Source organism: Lipotes vexillifer, unplaced genomic scaffold (genome assembly GCF_000442215.2).
Source record: "Lipotes vexillifer unplaced genomic scaffold, Lipotes_vexillifer_v1.1 scaffold806, whole genome shotgun sequence".
NCBI classification, from domain to species: domain Eukaryota; kingdom Metazoa; phylum Chordata; class Mammalia; order Artiodactyla; family Lipotidae; genus Lipotes; species Lipotes vexillifer.
This window is the reverse complement of record NW_006783439.1, coordinates 300,388-315,409: the sequence shown is the minus strand read 5'-3', so window position 1 is coordinate 315,409 and position 15,022 is coordinate 300,388. Positions and strand designations below refer to the sequence as shown.

Sequence of the window (15,022 nt, the reverse complement as noted above, 5' to 3'; positions counted from 1 at the left end):
TAGGGAAAGGGGATATAAAGTGGTGGAGGGTGCTGTTTTAGAGAGAATGCACAGGGTAAACCCTCATATGAGAAATTGACATTGAAACAGAGGCTGGAATATAGTAAGGGATGGAGCTTTGTAAATCTTTTGAAGAAAATCAGTTTGGGGAGGGGGTTTCAGTGGGTACAGAGGTCCTGAGAAGAGTATGTGTTTGATATGCTTGAAGGACAACAAGAAGGCCTGTGTGATTGCAGTGCAGTGAACATGGAGATGAATGGTAGGTAGGAAATGGGGTTGTAGAGGGAGACCAGGGCCACATGATGGAGGGCCTTAGAGGCCATGGGGGAATTTGGAATTTTACTGTGAGGAAGAAAATTCCTGAAAAGTTTTGAGTAGAAAGTGACATGAAATGGCTTATCTTAAAACAATTCCTTTGGCCTTTGGTAGTGAATAAATTATATAGCAGACAGTTGTGGAAGGTGGGGGACCTGTCTGGAGACAGTTATAGAAGTGAGAGATGGTGGATCCTTGAACTGGAGATAGCTGTGAAAGGAGTCAGACTTGGTGATTAGAATTTGAAGATAGATCCTACAGTGTTTTCTGATGGATCTGATATGGGTTTCAGGAAAACAAGATGACTTGAAATGCAGGTTTTCAGCCTGAGTAATGGGATGGGGGTGCCTTTTAGCAATGTGGTAAACACTAGGAGAGTTCCTATTTAGACATGTATAATTTGAGAATCCTGTTTGATGTAGAGATAGAGTATAAACTTCATCTGGAGGGTAAGTTTATAGCTCTGTAATACAGCCCGAGACTTTTGAAAGACCCAATCCTGTGAGGCGTACAATTCTCCTGAGTTCTTTGAGACTAGAGACATTGTTTGTACTTCTTTCTAGTTGTCAGATACAGTACCTGACATGAATTGCATGCTTATTGAATGTTTTTGTTAAGAGTCCAGAAATTTCACTATAGTTCTGGCCACTGCTGTGAATATCTGTTATTTCATTATATTAGGCTTTTATATACATTTTTATAAGAATCGTAATATGGCAGAAACACTCCTTTAATAGAACTTCTAACTTCTTAGCTGAAATCAGCCAGATATTATTAAACTCTTCATAGTGAATCCAGCAAACCACTTAATTTGCTAATATCCCAGCAGTGTTTTAAATGATTTTGGGAGTGGGAATCCATGCATGAATCATTTGTTTTCTTTACAGTGGGCAGAAGCGGGAATGTGGTTTTGCTGTCACTGAGTAATTCTGTTTGAGAAGACTTAACCTTTTAGCCTTAACAGTGTGTAAAATGACATATAATAAGTTTTGAAGAGTCTTGTTTAAATTTTGCAAATAGTAATTATTACTTATTTATTGTTCACCTGTGAATGTGAGAATTCTTTGTAAGTGGGAATTATTTGTGTTATTATCATAAGCATTATTTTGCAAATGAACATATTAAATGCAAGTATGTTTAAATAGCCTAAGGACAGCAATTGAAATTAAGGGGACAGAGACAACATTAGAATGTGGTGTTTTAATGGTATGCCTGTAAAGATAGCTTGGATGTATGATAGCAATATTTAGGGTGACATTCCATTACTGTTTTCTTATTAGCAAATAGTGATTTTGTAAGAGAAATATAATGAAAGGTTTTGCTACTGTTCAAGGGCCTAATTATTGCTTTTCTGTATAGGAAGATTTTCAGTCAATGACTTATGGATTTAAAATGGCCAACAGTGTGACAGATCTTCGAGTTACAGGTAAAACCATTTATAAATATAATTCACACATTTTACATTTGGATTTGTTTCCTTTTAATATCATTGTCTCTCTTTCTAGGCATGCTAAAAGATGTGGAGGATGACATGCAAAGAAGAGTAAAGGTATATATTTTTTTCTCTTTTCTTTGGTATAGGATATTTATATTCTTCTAAATGTCAGGTTAACTTTAGCTAATTACAAATAGCTAGTGTAGGTAGGACCACCAACTTTCTTTATATATGCTGTACCGTTTTTTGGTGATGAATTAGAACACTGCTAGAGGGGTTTCTGGTGAAGTAGTGTTACTTTCAAGTGTTGAAAATTTAACGCTTTCAAATTTTTTCAATTTTTTGCCAGTGTTTTAAAATTTTAGTATGCTATTTTAAGAATAGCATACGATTCTAGAATTTTAAATTCCTCAAAGATAAGGACTACCTTCTTCACCTTTGTATCATTAATAGTTAAGGCAGTGTCTAGAACATAGCAGAAGAGCTCAGTAAATGGAAGCTCCTCAAATCTGATGAAAAACCTTCTATGAATGACATCCTTTGGCCAGATGATCCTGATGATTTTGTTCTCATAGAAATTAAAAATGAAAAAAAGTTACATTTCTTCTATATTTTTTATACCTGAATAACACGGCATGGTTGTCAAAACAATTTTGCATTATTGTCTTATCAGATATTTACAGTTATTCAGCGCATTAGGCAATAAAATGTACTTTTAGATGAAGAAAATACAGCTGAAAAGAGTTAAGTAACCTGTCTTGAGTCTTATTAAGGGCATGCCATTAGTAAGTGGCAGCTCCAGGGCTAGAACCCCGATCTACCAGATCTTCCTGTGGGTACTGCCTTGGAATTTTGTCAGAATAGTCAACCATATGTAACGCATGTATTAACAAGATGTTTTGCATTTTAGTCTAGAACTGATCAGTATTTACCATGTGACTTTATGATGTGATTTTGTATAGGTTACTTTTTTTCCTAACAGGGTTAGTTTGGAGAGCATCAGGAATTTCAGTTAATAGATTTTTTTAAAAGCAGGAAGTACTGTGTACCATGTGCTTCTGCTTATGTTTTTCATTGTTTTGCTTTTGCTGTTTTTAATACCTTATTCTTTTGTGTGATCTTTATAATTTATATCAAAATGAACTCTCTGTACATAGTATTAATAGGAAAATAAATAATTGATACAGCTTTTTTCTTCCAAATATTTTTCTTCAAATAGATTCTTGCATATATTCAATAAATTAATTTATTGCTTTACCTTGTATAACTGTAATCTAATGCTTTTACAGGTCTCTGTGTGTTTTAATATACCTTTTTTAAAATTTTAGAGTACTCGAAGTCGACAGGGAGAAGAAAGAGATCCAGAAGTTGAACTAGAAGTAATTGAACTTATTTTCTGGTAGATAATATCAGAGAAGTTAATGTTGTAGTTTTATGAACTACGTTATAATTTATGGAAGCCCTTTTTAAGGTATTTCTTTACAGATTGGACATTGCAAGGGAGTTTATTTCCCTTGTATTTATTTTGATAGAATTATAATACAGCTCTTTCAAATACATGATTTCAAAGCTCTTCAATATTCCTGTGAGGTAGGAAGAAAAAAATGCTTTTTTTTTTTTAACAGATGATCCATCAAAAGTTGGCAGAATTCAAGAACTTACAACAGTATCAAAAGTTGTCAAACCTTTGTTAAGATCCTAAATTTTCTGACTCTGCTTAAAGCACCTTTTTATCAGTCCTTTTAAAAATGCTAATTAAATCAGTTTTGAAATAATAGTGTAACTCCTGACTTAGGGAAAAATCAGAGCTCTTGACACATAAGCTTTATTATGTATTTCTATTTCAATAAAATAGGCTTTGTTTTATTATGTTTTCTGCAGCTCATTTTTCAGACATTTAAAAGACTATAAGTGAAGGTGTTTGTAAAGTATTCAATAGTAAGTTATTAACACTGAGATTTAGGACTTAAAATACTATATTTTAAAATGAAATTTCTTTGACAGACTTTGCATCTTTTAACTTAGTCCTTTCTTGTTTTTTTAGCACCAACAGTGTTTAGCAGTATTCAGCAGGGTGAAATTTACTCGAGTGTTACTGACAGTGCTTATAGCTTTTACTAAGAAAGAGGTAAGGGTATTTACTATAATCTAAATCTTAGTGTTTTTGTTTTCGATGGAATGCTTTATTTTGGTAGTTCTGAGACTTTTCCATTGAAATGTATATGCACACATATACAGCACTCAGCATTTGGTGTGTTTACATCAGAGTATCCCTGATTTTCTCCAAAAGTCACGTGAATTTTACATTCTGCTCCATAACATGTCCATGTCTGTTGTTGATATAAAAATAACATATTACGTATTAGTTGGTAAAATAATAGAAGCTGAAATTGCTTCTGGGTAGCTATTGTGAATTGGAGAAATTAAAAGTGAGAATTTTAGGTAGGCCTCTCTCATTCAGTTAAATAATTAACTTAGATTTGTGTGGAATAAATGGTGAATATTTTTGTGTGTATATTGCATTAACTCTAAGTAAATTACAGACTACTTTGTGAATAGTTAACAAGTGGTAAGTAGAGATCCAACCTTTACTAACTTCTGTAATTCTGTTCTTTTTTTGAAATTTCACCTCGATGAATGATTTAGTAGGAATGTTGCAATTTCCCATTTTCTAGTTGATTGCATCTCTCTTTTTTTCTTTTAAACATGAGATTAGTAGAATAAACCAGAAATGTTTCCTATTGTTCTTTAATGGCTCCTACAATGTATAGATATGGGTAAAAAAATTATTTCTATCCTAACAGGATCTGGGCATCCTATATTAAGTGAATAGTTTGTGAAAACCAGTGTCATTACAGCAAGCATTTAATTTCATTATTGTTTATAGGATTTTCCTATTTAATGTATATCTTTCAGTGAAAGAATATGTAAGAATGTTTTTGGTGATTTATTTGCTAGACCAGTGCTGTTGCAGAAGCTCAAAAATTGATGGTTCAAGCAGCAGATCTTCTTTCTGCCATTCATAATTCATTGCATCATGGCATCCAGGCCCAGAATGATACTACAAAAGGAGGTAATTGTCTGTTTTGCTCCTACTCTTTTTTTGTTCTTTCCCATCCAGCATATATAGTGTTTGGTTTGTTCTAAAATATCTGCTAAGTCAGTCTATGCAGACTTTGGAATGTTTTGCTCCATAGACTTATATAGAGTGTTTATGGTACCTTCTTTTAAAATTTTTTCTAGACCAGTTTGCCATCTCCTGTATCTTACTGTTTGGGTTCTGAATCTTTACCCTGTCTCGTGATCAGGCTGTGATGTCAGCAGTAAATCGTTCTTTTTTAATCACATCTCCCGTTTTACTCCTTTGAGAGATCATCAGCTCCGTTACACAGTCTTCCCTGACTCCACCAGGCAGGCCTAGGTATTCCCTCTGTGGCCTCATTGCATTCATACGTGCCTTTGTTACATTTTTTTAGTATATCATATAATAGTTTACCTTTTGTCTTTCCATGAGATTTTTAGTACTATTAGGCCAGAGTCTCTTCTTTGTGTGTCTCTACAGTGCTTGGTACGTTGTTGACAGGCAGTAGATTTTATTTATGAATTAGGCCTTAAAAATAAAAGGAATAGTGTACCTTTATTGTAAAAGCTCCGACTGAGTTAGCATTTTAGTAATGTGTAGCAATTTTGGTTATCCTTAAAACCATTAAAATGAGATGATTCTTGTATTTTAAAATTAGTTTTTCACAGTTGTTAGTCCTCTGACCAGGAAGTCCAGTTTTATTGATTCACACTCTTTTCCTTTTTCATCCTTTCCCCTCCTTTTAGGGACAGAAGTTGTGGTATTCCCCTTCCCATGAATTTTTTTTCTTAATCAAAGGTTAGGTAGTGGAGCAGTCCAAAAGGTAATTTGGTTTAGGAAATCAGTATTACCTTTATGGATAATAATTATACTGAACTTAAAAATTCATTATTAATTCATTACCATTTTCTCCAGGAGAGGGGAAGATAAGTGACTATTAGATGATTGACTAGGTGACATTCTATAACCATGGGACCTTAAAAAGAAAAAGGTTTTTATGCATAGCAAGCTATCTAGTACATGTTTACAGAGAGGTAAACATATCTACAACTCTTCAATACTTTGAAATCTAGTGCAAGAATACTTTATGAAAACCACTGTAAAATACATTGCTTCCAAATAATTTGTTTGGTTGGTTATGTATCAGTAGGGTATTATGATGCAAAACAAGAGTCTTTCAAATGACTCTATTCTGATGCTCCTTTTGCCATATCCTGACTACTGTGGGCTGTTCTGGTCTATAACTGAGGAAAATAATTGCCATGGGAGCATTAGTTGCCCATGTGGTCTGTGGCTTCCCTGTAGTCAGCACTTAAAAACAAACAAACAAACAAACCTGTGTGTATATTCTCAACTATTTCTCTGGTTTTATGGGTTGTTCATGAGTAAGCTTTAGGAACATGGCTTGCATAAAGTTGGTTTGAATAAACTAAGCAAGTGAAGTTTTAAATTTAGGGAGTATTCACTCTGTGCTTAAACACTGTTTAAGCTCACTTAATTTAACTTTGTAATTATCCAACTGAAGCATGAAGCTAAACAGTTCTATAATAAAAAAAAAAAAAGTGAATGCCTTCCCAGCAATGTTTATTCTTACAAAATGGTGATAAAGCCATAGTGTAGATTAGTTTTGGTCTCAGGTTATTCATTTTGCCTTCTTAATATTAGTACAACACCAGCTAGTGACAAAATGACTGTGTAAAGCTTGAAATTGCTGAGCATTAATTTTAGCTTCTCATTGCAAAGCTACTTAATCAGTGGGAACTTGGAAACGGTGTAAAGGGAGAAAGTAGGAAGAATCAAACTTGATTCAAGGATTACTTGCTGGTGGGTTTACTCAGTGGATGTGATGTGTTGAAGATGAAGGAGGCAGAAATGGTTTGGGAACAAGAGATGCTTAAGGAAGGCAGCTCAGGTATGACGGATGGGAGTTTTTGACGGGGTGACATGGAACAGTCCACCGGCAAAGTAAATATTTTGCTCTGGAAAATATTTGGAGTTATTTTCATGTTAAGTGCTAATTAAAGTTGAAGGAGTGGATATGGTTCTTCAGGGCTTGCTGAGTTCAGGACCTTGGTTAGAACTTTGTTGAAAAAACAAGAAGAGGATCCAGTGAAGCACATATTGCTCCTTGTGTTTGTTTATGCTGTTGTATTGCTTGTGAATTCTATACTTCTTTTTATATGTCTGTGGAATTCTTCAGAATAATGTTCAGATAATTTCTTCCAATGAGATTTTCCATGTTCTACTTGTCAAAATTTATTTCTCTTTCCCATATTCTTTTATAGTTATCTGTGGTTTAGGCTTGGTTTACTCTTTAGAATGCAAGCATCTTTAACAGTTGCTAATGGAAATGAAAAATTTAATTAAACTTATGTTGCCTGAAATTGGTAGGTACTTTTGAAGTGTATCTCCAAATATGACGTTCAGTTTCAGGAGGCCTTGGAGAATTCCCTGGTGATCCAGTGGTTAGGACTCTGTGCTTTCACTGCTTCAAGGCACGGGTTCAGTCCCTGGTTGGGGACCTAAGATCCCACAAGCTGTGCGGCATGGACAAAACAAACAAAAAGAGGCCTGTCATTCTTTTGAAAAAAATTAAAAGGCGTCTGATTCAAGTGGTAGATTAAAGACATGCATTTACCTTCTGAAACCTTAATGAAACAATGGTAAGTGTTTGGATATTTAAAAAAAAATAGGTATAATCAATAACGAGGAAAAGGAAAAGAAGACAATAGCAACAGAATTTTAGAAGTTGGAAAACAGAAGGACATTGAGCTGTCTGTCCACAAGTAACTGAGTTCTTAGCCACTGATAGGGAAAGTCAAGATACAGTCCAGTTTATACTGCAGATCCTCTGAAGGGCCTCATTTTTAATATACCAGGTACCTCTAAAAATGAGGATGAGAATTAATTGTGATGAGAACTGGTTGAAAACTGTTTAGAAACAGAGATTTCCTCCCCATTTTCTCCATGGTAACATTCCTGAGCCTCAGAATACTAAAAGTTTATTCTCTGGAATAGGGGAGCAGAGAGATTCTGAAGTGAGAAGATACCAGACACTGTTGAATGGTACACATTATGGGGAGCTAAGTGGTAATTTAAATACTTATTGTAACACCTGTTCTCCCTTTTCCTGCACAGCAGGTCAAGCTCTAGCTGTTTTTCCCACCCACTCAGCTTCTAAAACAGTGCAGCCTGGCTATTGCACTTCACCTAAGAATTTGGAAGACTCTTAGGGAAATCTGGCAAACCCAAGAGATGGAGAAAAACATCAGCAAAATCTAAATTTATTGGTATTAGCAGTTCTCCTGATAAAATGGTTTGGTAGAAAAGCCTAACCTAATTAATTCATAGAGTTCTTAATGAGGTTTTGGTCCTTTAGTTTAAAGCCCGAGTATATAGTCATGGGTGGAAATGTCTAGCCTATAAAAAAGGCCAAAACAGGCAAGCAAACAAAAACCTTTAAAAAAATGAAAAAAAAAAAATGCATATGTAAAACAAAAATAGGATGTTATTAAAAAAAAAGGGAAAAAAGAGTATATTTGAGGTTCACAATATAAGAGCAGAAATCATTAAAAAATAGAAAATATAGAACATAAAGTGAGGAAATCTTAGAGAAAGTAGAATAAAAATGAACAGGTTGAAAATAAGGAGGAAAAAAGTAAAAATACTATAGGATCAGTCCAGAAGGTCCATTGTCTAATAAAGATAAATAATAAATAAACAAGATAAATGAAGGATAAATTGATAAAAGTTTTTCCAGAAATAGAAATCAGAAAATAGAAGCAAAAAAAAGTATCACTTGATCATTTAAGAAGATTTCCTGGAAGGAAATGAAGCAAATACCCAGGTTAAGAGGGCCAGTAAAAAGTTACCCAGCACAATTAGGATGAAAGTAGACTTCTGTCAAGGCATATCATGAAATTTCAGAATAATGGGGAAAAGTAGAAGATCCTAAGAGATTTGAAAGGGAAAAGCAAGTTGGACACCCAGAATCAAGACAGAATGTAATCAAACTTCAACAACAGGAATGGAAGCTAGAAGTTAGTGGAGCAAAGAACAAAGGTGAAGTAGTCACACTTCTTGATTTTAAAACTTACTGCAGTGCTACATTAATCAAGAGAGTTTGGAACTAGCATAAAGGTAGACATAGATTAGTGGACTAAAATTGAAAATCCAAAAATGATCCCTCATGTTTGTGGTCAGATGATATTTGACATGAGTGCCAAGACAATTCAATGGGGAAAGAAAAGTATTTTCAACAAATGACACTGGGACAATTGGATAACCACATGCAGAAGAATAAAGTTTGGTACCCTCCCCCACCCCCTCTTCACATCATAAACAAAAGTCAACTCAAAATGGATCAGTGACGTAAATGTAAGAACTAAAAATATGAAACTCTAAAACCTAGACATAAACCTTAAGAATCAATAAAAAGAAAAATTAAGTCAATGAAAAAATAGGCAAGGGATCTATATAAATTAGACATATCTCTGAATAAGATTTACAGATGGCCAATAAGCATGTGAAAAAATAGATGTGCCATGGGAAATGCAAATCAAAACGAAAAGATACCACTTCCCAACAACTAGATGGCTGTAATCAAAAAGACAGATAGTAACAAGTGTTGGTGAGGTTATGGAGAAACTGGAACCTTCATACACTGCTGGTAGAAGTATAAAATAATGCAACTACTTTGGAAAACAATCTTGCAGTGTCTCAAAACGTATAATGTAGATTTATCACATGACCCAGCCATTCTAATATTAGGAGTATATATACACCCAAGAGAAATGGAAACATATGTCTACACAAAAAGTTGTACATTAATGCTCACAACACTATTATTCATGATAGCCAAAAGGTGGAAACAACCCAGATGTCCATCAGCAGATGAGCAGATAAATGTTGTTCATCCATGCAATGGAGTAGCATTTGGCAATTAAATGAAGTACTAATATCTGCTACAACATGGAGGGACCTTGAAAACATGCTAAGTAGAAAAAGCCACTCACAAAAGATCATATATGATTTTCATTTATATAAAACATCCAGAGTAGGCAAATCCAGGGAGACAGAAAGTAGATCAGTGGTTGCCTAGGGCTGGAGGAGGGTGGGAAGAAGGAGGACTGCTAATGTATATGGAGTTTTTTCTTAGGGTGATGAAAATGTTCTATTTTTCATGGTGGTGGTGGTTTTATAACTCTGAATATACTAGAAAACTATTGTACACTTTTAATAGATGAATTATATGGTATGTTAATTATATCTCAGAGTTGTGATTAAAAGAAAAGCAGTGGACCAGTGTTTTCAGAATTTGGGGGGGAAATGGTTTCTAATCATTGAATCCTTTTCCAAAATTATCATTTAATTGTGAAGAAAGATAATTTCAGGTATTTAAAATCTTACAAAATGAATCTCCCCAAAAGTTTTTCAAGGTTACTGGAATGTGCTTCATTAAAACAAGGGAGTAAATCAAGGTAAAGGAAAGTATGGAGTTTAAAGAATATAAGAATCCAGCATAAGAGAATAATGAAGGAAATCGTAGGGTGATAGTGCAGCAAGATCATAAGATACTATATATCTGAGCATAATACATGGAGGACAAGTCCAGACTGAACAAAGTCTACAAGGCTTGAGGGTAGATGGCTCAAAGTAGATACAAGATCTGTTGTCACCAATGAAATTGATACAATAGCTGTTCTCTTTAATGTAGAAAAAAGAGATTTAGAGACTTGGCAAAGGATTTGGGGTCGAATTAAAGTGTTAAGTACAGGGCTTCCCTGGTGGCGCAGTGGTTGGGAGTCCGCCTGCCTGTGTGGGGGGCGCGGGTTTGTGCCCCGGTCCGGGAGGGTCCCGTGTGCCGCGAGGCAGCTGGGCCCGTGGGCCGTGGCCGCTGGGCCTGTGTGTCCAGAGCCTGTGCTCCGCAACGGGAGAGGCCACAGCAGTGAGAGGCCCGTGTACTGCCAAAAAAAAAAAAAAGTGTTAAGTACGAACAAACAAAGCAAACAAAAAGTAAGAAGTGATTAACTTCAGAATATATATGAAAGTAAAACTTATTTCCATGTTTGCGAAAGTTATCCATGGCCCAAATATGAATGTAATTTACTTAATCATAATGGTGCTGAACACTGATAATAATCAAAATTTTGATCTGTGTTGGAGGTGAGAGGACAGAAGTGTATATATGCATATAATTTATATGTGCTTATAGCTGCTACTTCATATCTTTTTCATTATCTCTTTTTTACACATATCATCTCCTTTTCAAGCTGGAGTAAGTCAGATAACATGTAAAACTGAAAAAATATGAAGTAAGTAGCGCTATAAATTTGGTGATACGGAGGTAAATACCAAAAGAGCTAAGAAGAAGTGGAAGACATTGCCTCTGGGAAGAGAGGAAATAATGGAATTGGCAGGAGAGGGTGGGCAGAAGATTGTTAGTTTTAATAAAAACCTTGTTGGGCTCTTTGATTCTCAAGTGGTATGCATTTATGACTGAGTAAAAGAAACTAAATTAAAAGTTAATGTGAATTAAAAGTAGATTAGGGGGCTTCCCTGGTGGCGCAGTGGTTGGGAGTCCGCCTGCCAACGCAGGGGACGCAGGTTCGTGCCCTGGTCCTGGAGGATCCCGCATGCCGCGGAGCGGCTGGGCCTGTGAGCCATGGCCGCTGGGCCTGCGCGTCCGGAGCCTGTGCTCCACAACGGGAGAGGCCGCAACAGTGAGAGGCCCGCGTACCGCAAAAAAAGGCCGCTGAGCCTGCACATCCGGAGCCTGTGCCTCACAGCGGGAGAGGCCACAGCGGTGAGAGGCCCACATACCACAAAAAAAAAAAAAAAAAAAAAGTAGATTAAAATATAGTTTAGAATTATGATGGTTTATTGTCTGGTAGACAATAGGGTTAAATAACCCTTTAACCTCCTGAGGGCTGTACTTGGTGCTAAAGCAGAAATTATGCTGCCTCAACCCAGTCGACTTCATATGCTGGTTCGGCAGTGCACAGGAGAGGTGTGAACTGACTTCATTTTAAAATCACCACCCATTAGAGAGGCCTATGTCATGAGGTACTAGTGCCAGGAACTTGAGATGGTTTTATTCTTCTAAAACATTTTCTTTTTACAAAAAATAAACATACATCCTCACACATGTGAGGGATATGTGCAATCTAGAGGACTTCTGGTTTTTGGAGTTAAAGATATTTCTGCCGCTTGCTTCTCTTGTCTACAACCAATTGAAAACTATAAGGAATATGAGAAACAGAATCCTCTCAACTTCTTAACAAATAGGAAACCTTTATAACCTTAAAAAGAAAAAACAAAAAAAACCCAGCCAAACACTGTAACAGTAGGACCCAGATGAGGGAGAACAAAACCCCACCTCTGACATAGCACCACACAATTGGCAGAGGACACCCAATACTCAGGTTCTATCTGAGGAGTGAAGCATTTGGAGCCTACATCTAGCACCCCAACTTTGACTCCTTCCTGAGGGATAGGCTCCCAAAACACCTAGCTCAAAGCCAGTGGGGCTTGTGTCCATGAGACCTATAAGACTATGCCAACCAGAGGAGCAGTTCCTATTGGGAATGCAGTCAGTTGCTATGACTGTCCCCACAGGGATCAGCTCGAAGGAAGCAGGCAAAAATTGCCCATCTCCTAGTCTTTCCTTGAAAGAGGTTTATCTATATACATTAAAAGCTGCTGTCTGAGGGCCAAGCATCTAATTTAGCAGACACAAGGGGCCGGCTGCCTGGCTTCTGCCTCCAGCCCACTCCAAGTCACCGGAATCTGCCTGGAAAAGTTTGTACATACATTTGCACCCCAGCTTTTGTGGCTGCTGCCTGAAGCATGGGACCCAGATCTCGCGGTGATAGCCAAAGAGGCTTCCACTCATGAGTTCCAGAAGACTGTAGCAAAGAAGCATTTTTTAACTGACTCTACACCCCAAGGTTCAGCACACAGAGAGCAAACGAAATAACCCGTCTTCCAGTCTTTCCCTGAAATAGGTTTAACTCTGTACTTTAAAAGCTGCTGCCTGCATGCTGGGCTTCTAATTTGGCGGGCATCTAAGGGCTACCTGAAATCTTCCCCAAAGACAGGGGAAGCCAGCAGGCATCTCCCCCACCTTCTCCCCATTAGCCTGCTCCAATAATAAAACCCAGTTGACAGCATCTCCCAAAAAAAAGCTTGTGCACACATCTGGTGCCCAAGCTTTTGCAGCTGCCATCTGAGGGATGAGTCCCCAGGTCATCTGGCTCTAATGGCCAATGGGGTTTGCATTCAAGAGTCTTACAGGGCTTTATCAAACAAATAGTTGTTAATGAGTGCAGGAGAACCCTTCCCCATGGCCATGTACCAAGGTCCAGCAAAGAAGGATTAGGCAAAAACAACCTTCTCCCACTTTCTCCCTGGAAGAAGTTTAACTACATACTTATCCAGCTGCTCCCTGAGGGTCCAGCTTCTAAGCAGCGTACATCTAGGTTCTGATTGTGATCCTTCCCTTTCGGACACTGATGGGTCTTGGCACACCCTCAACTACTGGGAGCCACTAAGAGCAAAGGAGGAGGCTTGGACGGCCACAAAACTTTGAGAGAAAACTAAGGCCTTGGTCTGGGCTGATTGACGAGGTCCATCTCTTATATGACAATATTCGTCTCCTACATGAGACCACTCTGTCAAGACTGGAAGATATGACTGTTTTATCTAATGCACGGAAACCAACAGAGAGTCAAGAAAAATGAAGAAACAGTGGAATATATTCCAAACAAAGGAATAAGGTAAATATCCAGAAACAGATCTTAATGACATGGAGATTAGTGGTTTACCTGATTGAGAGTTTAAAACAAAAGTTATAAAGATGCTCACCAAGGTTAGGAAGCAATGCATGAACAAAATAAGAGTTTCAACAAGGAGATAGTAAATATTAAAAAGTACACAAGAGAAATCACAGAGCCAAAGAATTCAAAAAATGAACTGAAAAATCGAGAGGTTCAACAGCAGGCTATATCACGTGGAAGAAAGAGTCAGCAAACTTGACAGGACAGTGGAATTCATTCAAACAGAGTAGGAAAAAAAGATAGATTATGGGATTTGTAGGACAACATCAAGAAGATCAATATATGCATGATAGGGGTTCCAGAAGGAGAAGAGAGAGGAACAGGGCAGAAAGCATATTCAAAGAAATAATGGCTGAAAACTTCCCTAACCTGGGGAAAGAAACAGATACCCAGATCCAGGATGCTCAGAGAGTTCGAAAGAAGTTGAATCCTAAGAGACCCACACTCAAACACATTATAATTAGTCAAAAGTTAGAGACAAAAGCTTTTGACAATTGTCAAAAGTTAGAATCTTAAGAGCAGCAAAAGAAAAGCAACTGGTTGTGTGCAAGGGAACCCCCCATAAGACTATCAGTAGCTATTTCTGCAAAAACCTTGCAGACCGGAAGGGAGAGCAATCATATATTGAAAGTACTGAGGGAAAACAAAACAAAAAAGCTGCTAACCAAGAATATTCAGCAGTTGTCCTTAAGAATTAAGGAAGAGAGAAAAAATTTCCAGACAAGCTAAAGGAGTTCATTACCACTAGACTGACCTCACAAGAAGTGTTAAAGGAAGTTCTTCATTTGAAACAAAAGGACACTAGTTAGTAACAGGAAAACATGCAAGTATAAAACTCACTGGTAAAGGTAAATTTATAGTTAAATTCAAAATAATTCTAATATTGTAATGGTGGCAGGTAGACCATTTATATCTCTAGTATGAATGTTGAAAGACAAAAAGTATTTTAAAAACTATAACTGCAGTCATTTGTTATTGGATACACAGCATAAAAATGCAAATGGTGAAGTCAAAACCATAAAATGTGGGGGGAGGGAGATTTTGTATGCATTTGAAGTTATCAACTTCAGATAGACTGTTATAAATATGTTTTATGCAAGGCTCATGGCAACCACAAAGCAGAAGCCTATAGTAGATATGCAAAAGGTAAAAGGGAAAGGAAGGGGCTTCCCTGGTGGCGCAGTGGTTGGGAGTCCGCCTGCCGATGCAGGGGACACGGGTTCATGCCCCAGTCCGGGAAGATCCCACATGCTGCGGAGCGGCTACGCCCATGAGCCATGGCCGCTGAGCCTGCGCGTCCGGAGCCTGTGCTCCGCAATGGGAGAGGCCACAGCAGTGAGAGGCCCGTGTACT

At 37.2% G+C, this 15,022-nt stretch overlaps 1 protein-coding gene across 3 annotated transcripts in view; it reads left to right on the top strand.

The window, feature by feature from the left end:
- NAA35 (N-alpha-acetyltransferase 35, NatC auxiliary subunit) overlaps positions 1-15,022 on the top strand; it is a 96,406-nt gene that overhangs the window by 31,924 nt on the left and 49,460 nt on the right. For all 3 annotated transcript variants that reach the window (XM_007456110.1, XM_007456111.1, XM_007456112.1), the window contains exons 7-11: positions 1,675-1,741; positions 1,821-1,864; positions 3,079-3,129; positions 3,795-3,878; positions 4,709-4,823. In XM_007456110.1, coding sequence (XP_007456172.1) covers positions 1,675-1,741; positions 1,821-1,864; positions 3,079-3,129; positions 3,795-3,878; positions 4,709-4,823 — 361 coding nt within the window. The remainder of the gene's footprint in view (positions 1-1,674; positions 1,742-1,820; positions 1,865-3,078; positions 3,130-3,794; positions 3,879-4,708; positions 4,824-15,022) is intronic.